This window comes from Pygocentrus nattereri, chromosome 6, assembly GCF_015220715.1.
Source record: "Pygocentrus nattereri isolate fPygNat1 chromosome 6, fPygNat1.pri, whole genome shotgun sequence".
NCBI lineage: Eukaryota > Metazoa > Chordata > Actinopteri > Characiformes > Serrasalmidae > Pygocentrus > Pygocentrus nattereri.
This window is the reverse complement of record NC_051216.1, coordinates 10,649,776-10,659,394: the sequence shown is the minus strand read 5'-3', so window position 1 is coordinate 10,659,394 and position 9,619 is coordinate 10,649,776. Positions and strand designations below refer to the sequence as shown.

The 9,619-nt window shown below is 42.1% G+C and overlaps 1 protein-coding gene across 4 annotated transcripts in view; it reads left to right on the top strand.

Moving 5' to 3' along the window:
- Window positions 1-3,706: 3,706 nt before the first annotated feature.
- The window catches only part of LOC108433052 (receptor tyrosine-protein kinase erbB-4), a 629,333-nt gene continuing 623,420 nt past the window's right edge, over window positions 3,707-9,619 (top strand). For all 4 annotated transcript variants that reach the window (XM_017707323.2, XM_037539223.1, XM_037539222.1 and 1 more), the window contains exon 1: window positions 3,707-4,117. In XM_017707323.2, the coding sequence (XP_017562812.1) occupies window positions 4,033-4,117 (85 nt within the window). In that variant the 5' untranslated portion in view covers window positions 3,707-4,032. The remainder of the gene's footprint in view (window positions 4,118-9,619) is intronic.

The following is a 9,619-nucleotide window of genomic DNA, read 5'->3' as shown; positions in this document are numbered from 1 at the left end:
AAGTTCCCCAGTAATTTTATTGGTTTCAGCTTGTTGGTGATAATGGCAGGTTCAAGCTCGATAAAGCCAAAGTGCAGCTCATCTGCCGACAGGAGCTTTTTAATTAATACTTCAAGGAACGCAAAGCAGCCAAACGTGCCAGGAAAAATAGTAACCGTTCGTTTGCACGGGGTCAAAATTGCGTAATGCTATGCTAACTGTTTTGCCTTCATTCTCTGTTAGCAACTTTAGCTTTTTTGGCTGTGTAGGTCTTTTAGCATGTGAGACCACTTAGCCATAAAGGTAGGCTATCACACATGGGCCTGTGCACCTATTTTACATTTACAGCATTTGGAAGACGCTCTTATCCAGAGCGCCTTACAATCAGGTGGTGTTAGGAGTCTTGCCCAAGGACTCTTATTGGTATAGTGTAGGGCGCTTACCCAGGCAGGGGATTGAACCCCAGTCTCCAGCATAGAAGGTAGAGGTGTTACCTATTAAACTACATCATTTTACCAGAAGTATCTCTATTTTGCTGCACTTTTCAAGGCATATTCAAATGTGAAGCTTGGAGAGGCTCTGCAGTGTTCCTCTTAAACTAATCTGATCATCATAAAGGTTGCTAAGTTTAGCATTCAGACCCCCGCCCTCTACACGTCGATCCCTCCAGCTCCTCAGGCATGCATTCAAAAACTTTGCCAATGAAGCAATTAATGCCCCCAGTCATATTATTACATTATTGACATTCAATTTGTGGTATGAATGTCCATATTTGCTGACATGCTGTCTATCTTGGAACAGCGCTTCCCCCTAAAGATGAATCATTGTGGCTGTCCCCAGCACAGCGCTGCAGGTCTTTTGTGCCATGCCGCTGAATGCTGTTGGTGTGTTTTGAATGCAGAGAGTGTAATGAGAGATAGTGGGGAGAAGAGGGACAGCAGTAAGAATACGCCCCTGCCTAGTTTGATAAAGCCGCTTCATTACTTGGACATTGTGTGTGGAATCAGTATGCACGGGAGGGTCTCCGGAGGCATTGGTTTTATTGGCGGGCCTTGCACTGTTAAGCCTCATCCATTAAACAAATCATGGAGTTATGTATTAGATTAGCCATACACCCAGCATCGTGAGGCTTTAGCGAAACTCCGCATCGTAATCCCGGGGAATGAATAGCACAATAAACAGCTGGAGACGCCGGCGGAAGGGAGCATTCGTAAAGATTTATGGCAAATAAACACTGGTGTGGTGTTAGGTTTACAAGGAAAGTTCAAAAGGGTCCAATTAGGCATCAGATGAGCTTTTTTAATATTTCCTCAGTCACTGTGGTTAGTAACGTGTGTCTGTATCACTCAATCTTCATGCTGAGCCACATTGGCTTAATGAGTTTTAATAAGAAGACGTCAGCTATAGAGGTCGAGAAGTTCAAAGGAAACAGCTTGATCTCCCTGCTGGCTTTGACTCCATGACCCATCTGTCTCGGGAGAAGACTCCCCCCTGTGGCGACAGGTCAGTACTACAGGGACACACGTAATCCCACACACCTGCCAGGCAGCATTTTTCTGGGGTCACACAAACACCTTGGTGAAGTTTTAAGAACTTTAAGAAAAGGTTGCTGCAGTGGAAGACTCACTTTTAGAACAGATGTTCCAGACGCAGCTCAAGTTTAGTCCTATATCTGATTATATATGATAACGGTCAAATTTTGCTTTGAGATTAGACTCATTCTGGGACAGAGGCCAATAGAGACAAAACAAGAGAAGTTCCGCTCTTTGTCCTTGAGTAGTGATGTTTCTGGGTCACTTTCTGACAGGTTTAGTTCAGTTCTTTATAAAAAATTAATTTGATAAAATTATATTGTCATTTGAATCAATTTGATTTATTATTACATGTTTGCTAAATAGATCTCCTTTTCTCTCATTTGCTTACACTCTCACTCTCTTTCATTCTGTCTGTATTTCTCCTATACTCCTATACCTATCTATCTATCTATCTATCTATCTATCTATCTATCTATCTATCTATCTATCTATCTATCTATCTATCTATCTATCTACACACATATATATCACTTTCTCTTTCCCTATTTCTCTCATTCTCTCTCTCTCTCTCTCTCTCTCTCTCTTTCTCACAATCTTCTTTGTTTCTCTCTCTCTATCTCTCTCTCTCTCCCTCTATTTCTATCTCACTCTCTAATCCTATGTCTCATTCTCTCTGTCTTTCTCACTCTGTCCCCCCCTCAGTCTTTCTGTCTCTAACCTTATGTCTAACTCTCTCTTGTCTTTCTCTCTCTCTCTCACTCTAACCCTATGACTCATTCTCTCTCGTCTTTCTCACTCTGTCTTCTTCCTCTCTCTCTCTCTCTCTCTCTCTCTCTCTCTCACTCTCTCACTCTCTAACCCTATGTCTCATTCTCTCTCGTCTTTCTTACTCTGCCCGCCCCCCCCCACCCCCCACCCCAAAGCATGTCAGTATGTAAGTGACTTTTTCAAAGCACTGTGTCATGAAGCCACACCAGATGTTTCAGCATATTGTAACTCCAGCAGAAAGTGCTCACCTTTCCTGGCAGGTGTGAAGGGGCGTGTCATTGAAAGGACCTCGCCATGCACTGAGTTCCAATCTCACTCTAAATCACACAGGTGCTTTTAAAGCACCCTCGCCCAGCTCTGTCATGCAGAGAAATGATTCGCAGTACTGTCTGTGGAGTCTAACCGCACTGAGCATGTTGCTAATTTCCTGCTCTAATACACTTCATTCAACTGAGCTGGTCATTATTCGGCCCTTCCTGAGGTTAAAACGGGGCTCTTACAGCAGGAACATTCAAAACATCTGGAGAACAGACTGATCTCCAAACTCTCCCTTCAAAGCTCACCTCCCAGTGAATCTCAGCACTTTCGCTCTCCTTCTGGCTGTTGTTGCTCTTGTCCTTATTTATTGATTTTTTTGTGCTTTTTTAGTGTATTATGTAGTTTTTGTTGTTGCTGCTGCTGTTACCATTGCTGGGAATGATGCTTCAGTAAAGCATCCTTGGATATTAGGTTGCTATTATTATTATTATTATTATTATTATTATTGTCATTATTGTCATTATTATTATTATTATAGTTTGACTCCAGTACATGATTTGGAAATGTTAAAGCTGTGCAAAAGCTAAGCAGAATTATTGGCACCCTTGATGAAGAAAAGGTTCTGAAACTGTTTTTATTAGCTGCACCAACTGCTACAAAATCTTATAGTAAGAAATACATTTTAAAATCTTAAAAAACTCGTTTAATAAATATTTATGACCTGTATTATTATTATTATTATTATTAACAATAATAATAATAATAATAATAATATGACCTACATACATCTCTCTCTCTCTCTCTTTCTCACTCTCTCTCTCCATATATATATATATATGAACTACATACAACTTAATATTTATTTCTTAATATAGCTTTATTCTTATTTATTTGTTTATTTATGTATTTATTTATTTATTTATTTTCACGTCCAAGTGAATCGAAAGTGACGCGCGTGCGAAGTCTCTCAGGCGCTCATTAGCCCCGCGCGCACACTGAGACAGGTGTACTCGGACGCGGACCCCCCAGAGAGCCAATGAGGACGGAGATCGAATTTGCTGAGGGTGGGGTTTAGACGCCACGGGGCCAATCCCGAGCCCCCTGGGCGTGTCCGAAGCGTTTGTGGGCGTGTCCCGAGCGTTTGTGGCGTCGCTGCAGAGCGAGCGAAGTGTGGAGAGTCTCATGGCACGAGAGAGCGAGCCACATCGCCAAAGTGCCCTCGCGCTGCTGCTCAACTTTGCTTGCCCTTTCCCGGCGTCGCGCGTGTGTGTGTGCGCGCGCGCTCAGACGACAGGACTAAAACCGAGGCCAAAGACGCGCGCGCGCGCAGCGGCGCTCCACAGTTGCGTCCCCGGCTCCTCGCGCTCCGCGGACGGACTCCTTCAGAGGGATAACGCCGCCGTGTCTGGACATGTGAGAGGCGCAGGAGCGAGCGCGGTCGGCGTGTTGGAGTGAGCGAGTGCGCGCGCTGTGTGTGTGTGTGGACGCGAACATGAAGCTGAAGACTTCGCTGTGGGGCTTCTTCGCCTCTCTGCTCGCTTCAGGGGCGCTGCTGGGGGGCTGTGACTCGCAACAAGGTGAGTGTGTGTGCGTGTGTGTGAGAGAGACGGCGTTGAACTTGGCGTCTGATTCCGAATTGCCCGTTCCACCTTAAATGGCGCAGCAGTTACATGCACCATTTAAGGTGGAACGGGCAGTTCGACCTAAGAAGCTGGGGCATAAGACGCAAACTTCCCTCTCGTGAGAGAAGGAACCTGTGTGGATGACCGAGGGGGTGCGCGTGCGCTCGCGCTTGAGCGTCTGAGGCGTCTGAGTGAGCCGACGCGTGCACGCGCACATGCACTTCATAGAGTTAGCTGGTCATTCTGCTGTTGTCCAAACTGCATGGAGGGGGGTGGTGGGGAAGTGCCTTTTCTTGCCCGTGTGGCGACAGTGGTCAGGCTACAGAGTGAAATGGGCACTGAGTGGTCACCGCATGTATCGCGTGTATTGTCATTCTCAGCTCGTCTCTCGCAGGAGGCTGTCAGTCTGTGGTGTTTTCTTGGCTCGCAGCTTCACTTCTGGAAGGCTTTCCTGTAGTTTAGTGTATCTGGAAGTAGCTTGGAGCAGAACTACCCGTTTTATTTGTGTGTGTGACGTTGTTTTGGTTGAATTTTTATGGGTAATGTAGTTTCACTTTATGCAAATCTTCACATTCATTCTAATTGGTTGGCTTCCTCAAGGGCTGTGATGCTGTAATTCATTTCAGCAGATGATGATGATGATGATGATGATGATGATGATATAATAATAATAATAATAATAATAATAATAATAATAATGGGAAATGTTATTGTTCTGTGTTTATAGGCTGGGTGGAGGTGTCTCATAAGTGGATTCTGGTCTTGGGAAAAATTTAATATATTGTTGCATATTAAAATATGATAAGAACAGGGTTATTTTAGACATTGTTATTATAGTTATTACTCTTTTTTTGAAGTGAATCAGTACAATAGGCTAATGGACTAAATCTCCACATGGTGGTGGTAGGAACCGGAGATCCTCTCTGGTGAATCGAGAGAGAGACACAGACAGAGAGACACCGTTAAAAGCGAGCACACAGTTATTAGCAGCCCCACTCAGCATGCAATCCACAAGAGTTTCTTATGACTTCTGCTGTTTTATTATATGGTTTATATAATTGTTGGATTCTGAGAGCTGTAGAAACCTGTTTCTTTGATGGCTTTGTGCTGTAAAGGGTCCACCTTCACTTCCAGTCTTTTTGCTTCCAGTCCAAGAACATTGTACTGAATACACTCTTCAAAATGAAAGTACTAAACTGTCACTGGGGCAGTTCCCCTTCTGTCACTAAGCTGGTTCTCTCAAGGGTACGTCTCAGTACCTTTAGTCAGGGAACATAACTGAACCATAATCCACTGAACTCGAATTTTCTAAGTTGTACTGACTCCACACACCCCGGTCTGGTCTCCAGGCTTCTTATTTTACTCTTCTGATTTAAAACCTTTGGTTATGAAAAGATACAAATAGCTACTTTTCACCTGGACAAACTTTAAGGTTCACAGTCTGACCTGTTGTACCTTTTGAGGCAACATTTATATTGTTTGTACTTTGATGAATGGGAAATGTACCTGCACTGGACCTTTATTTCTAACAGTGCAGATGCTGTTGAACACAGTGCTTCTGGCATTTGCTCTGATTTGAACGTGTGTGCTCACCTCTTTGAGTTAAATGTTCTGAGAGTAGAGAACATCCACTAGTTGTCTCTGGAAGAACCACTTTTGGCTCAGTAAAGAACCTTTCGGTGAATGTTTAAGTCATTTTTCTGAATGAGGCATGCCAGTGTGAGGACGTGTAAAGCTCAACGTCAAGGTTCTCCACACCTTTAAAAAGGGGGTTCTTCAACGGTTCTTGAGTAAAGGCAGTGCTTACCGGACTGTGAGCGCTCAAAAAAGCAGACTCCAGTTTTGAGCTCGATTTGAAAATTTACATTTATGTGGAGGTTCTTTAAACTTTAACACAGCTCATTTACATTTACAATAAAATGCTTCTGCAAAGAACCTTTTAAAAGAATAGTTGTTTTTTGGCAATTATTTATTAAAGTGTGCATGTAGCACCAACAAGGGTTCTGCTATTGTTATAAGCACCCTTTTTGCTAAGAATGTACCAATCGAACACCCTGGAACCATTTAGGAACCGTATTTTTAAGATGTTGAAGCTATAAAGGGGTTCTTAGGGTGATGGCAAGGAACAGCCACTTTTGGTTACCTAAAGAACCATGTTTGAAAAAGATTTGTGGCATAAACACAGAACATAATGTGCTTATAATGTAATATGAAGTTCTATGTAAGTTTAACAGTTCTTTCTAGAACATTTACACAGTGTGAAGGCTCTTCACCTTTCATTTCCAAAATATTTCTCCAAAGAACCACTGAAAAAACACCTTTCTAGGGAACCAAAGTAGTTCTTTCATGGTAAAAAAAAATTGGGACCTTTATTTTCAAAGATGTAGATACACAGATGGAGATATGAACAGATATTAGATGCGAACTAATGTAGCAAAGTTAATAAGTCTGAATCATCTGCTCTACAGACAGAATAGATGGGGTTCAGGTCATTAGCGTGTTTTCATCAGTGCATTTCAGGCATCGCTGGAGATGATGGAGATGTTTCCTCAGCACTGATGCAGCAATAGTTTATGCATTATGAATCACCTGATTCAGTCTCCTCATTTTTGTCCTTGGCTCTCTGTCTCAGGTAGATCTTTGACTGAGCCTGGGGCGATAATGGGCTGGATATATTGATGATGAGGGAAAGGATGAAGGCTCAAAGGTCTGATCTGTAGCTTTTCCTCTCGCTGGCAGAGCAAAGCCACAGCTAATTGCCTGTGTGAGAGAGCCCAGGCAGCGTGGCTGTAATTTGGATTAGTAATCTATATCGGCTAAGCAGAAAAGATGATGTTATCGTTCCAGTCGGGCCATGAATTCAAATCAGTCGCTGTCTCCGTGACATTTAGGCGCTCCGCTGGAAATGCGACGAACACAAATATCAGTGTGTTAATCAGCTTAAGCTCGGATTAAGCCCCGTCGGTGAGTAGAGAGAGTCGTCAGCAATGAAAATGAATCGTTCCGCAATTAAACTCTCTTTCAGGCTGATTTTTTAAGCTCCTATTCGGCTGAACAATGCTTTTGCCACAGTAATGAAGCTGAAAGCCTGCAGTGAGTGTGGAGCCACTGTGTGTGATTGTCTGAATGACCACACCGTCCACTGCTGTTCAGAGTTTGAGTGCACGAATGTGTTTGGAAACGCTGGCTGTGGTTGTTTAATGCGATCTCTTTAAAGACCTTTCTTCTCTCTCGCTGTTTGGGTTGCTTTGTGTATATGTGCCCACCTCTCTTCTCAGGTTTCAAACATGCTTTTGATAGATCAAGGCTCCATCGTCTTCTCTCAGAGTGCTTTGACACAGTCATAGAATCCTAAAGAGCTCTTCACACAAACTCTCTTAAGAAAGTTTCTACACAGATCTGGGATTTTCAAGGGGAGAGAAATCTTATAAAATATATATTTACATTTCATATATCATTGCTGTCCAATGAAAACCATGTAATCTCCGTTTTTGTTGATTTTTGTTGATTCTACATCATTTCAAAACGCCAGCTGTCCTTTACGTTGTGTAAAAATTTTATGATGAATGGACCAATAGAAATGCTCTAAAATCACACAATTTCATTACATTGACTTACATTAAAAGGTAAGAGTGTTTTTGCCTTCTCCTGTAGATCCTTGTTTTTCATTGGACAGCGATGATATACATTTATATAGTGTGGAGGTTACTTTAACTTGCACATCATATTTACAGAATGGAAAATAAATGGCTCTTTAAAGATGTTGTTGTTTTTTTTTTTTTTTTTTTTTTTTTTTTTTTTTAATCATGCTTTTGTGGACACACAATAGCATGTATAAGGTGTGTCCTGTGAGTAACTTTCCAATGTCCGCTAAATGGAAACTGCCAAAATTCTCAATTTTGAGAACCTTCCACCCACAGAGCTGTGTTAGAACTGCTTATTCTGTATTCAAGTAGAAGCTCATAGAGAAAGCTGACAACCAAGCAAAAGCTACCCTAGCAAGCATAGCTATAGCCAGTTCATCCCTGTTTGTTAGACTGATTGTTGAGTGGATGGATGTTCAGCAGGAAAATGAATGAGAACTTTACCTTCTTTAAGACGTTGCATTGTAAAAGCTGAATCATGTTCTTGGAGCCTTGGACGCACTCAAGTCTACAACATTGCCTTTATATTGCTGTTGTTGGAACAAAACCTGGTATCTCCAAAATGGTAACTTTTCAGGAGAAGGACAAAACAACTTTACTTTTAATGTAAGTCAATGGAACCAGACTTCTTTTCAAGTAATTTTGGGTTGTTTATTTTGGTTTATTTATCATGAAATTTACACACAATGTAAAGGGCAAAGGGCATTTTCAAATTATGTCAAAAAGTGAAAACGATGAAAATGGGGATACATGGCTTTGTTCCAACAGCAGTGATGTGTAGAGACTGTTTCACTCATTTCTTCTTGCTCACCCTGTTGTGCTTAGTCTTGCTTCAGCAGGCTGGGGGTGTTTAACATTTTTAACATTTTACACTGTGTGCACTGGGACTTTAAGCAATCAAAAGTTTTACATTTTGCATGCTCTTGAAGGGAAACTCCACAGATTCTTTCAGACTTTCTGCCTAATTAAATTGTTAAGCTGTAAACAAACTTATTTAGAGTGAGTTTGATGTGAAGCACTGTGTTCTAGAGAAACGTACGGAGTCACAGTGGTGTTGATAGGAACCAGACATCTGAAGAGTTGAATGCCTCACAGAAACATGCACTACTCACAAAAAGTTAGGGATATTTGGCTTTCGGGTGAAATTTATGGAAAACGTAAAAGTTCATGCTACAATGATATTATATCGTGAAAGCAGGGCATTTGAGTAGAAGCATGCGATGGTGATTTCCTCATCTCAAACAATTTATTGAAACAAAAGCCAACAGCAGTGGTGGGTATACCCCAACAAAAAATGTCAGTGTCTCAATAACTTGTCACTTGCCCTTGAGAATCAAGTACATCTTGACAACGATATCTCATGCTGTTCATAAGTCGAATTATTGTCTGCTGTGGCGTGGCATCCCACTCTTCTTGAAGGGCGGCCCTCAGGTCATTGAGGTTCTGAGGTACAGAGTTACGAGCCTCTACACGGCAAAACCTATGGGATTCAGGTCTGGAGAAAGTGCAGGCCACTCCATTTGAGATACCCCAGTCTCCAGCAGCCGTTCCCTAATGATGTGACTTCAATGAGCTGGAGCATCGTCGTCCATGAAGATGAAATTAGGCCTGTGTTGTTCATGCAGAGGCACAATGACTGGATTAATGATGTTATTCAGTAGTTTGGGCCACTGGGTCACTGTACCATTCACAAAGTGTAGGGCAGTTTTGTATTGACTAGACACACCTGACCAAACTGTAACACCACCACCACCACCTTACCGTTAAGCTCCTTGTTGGAGAACAGCAAGTTATATATGTATGTAAGAAATGT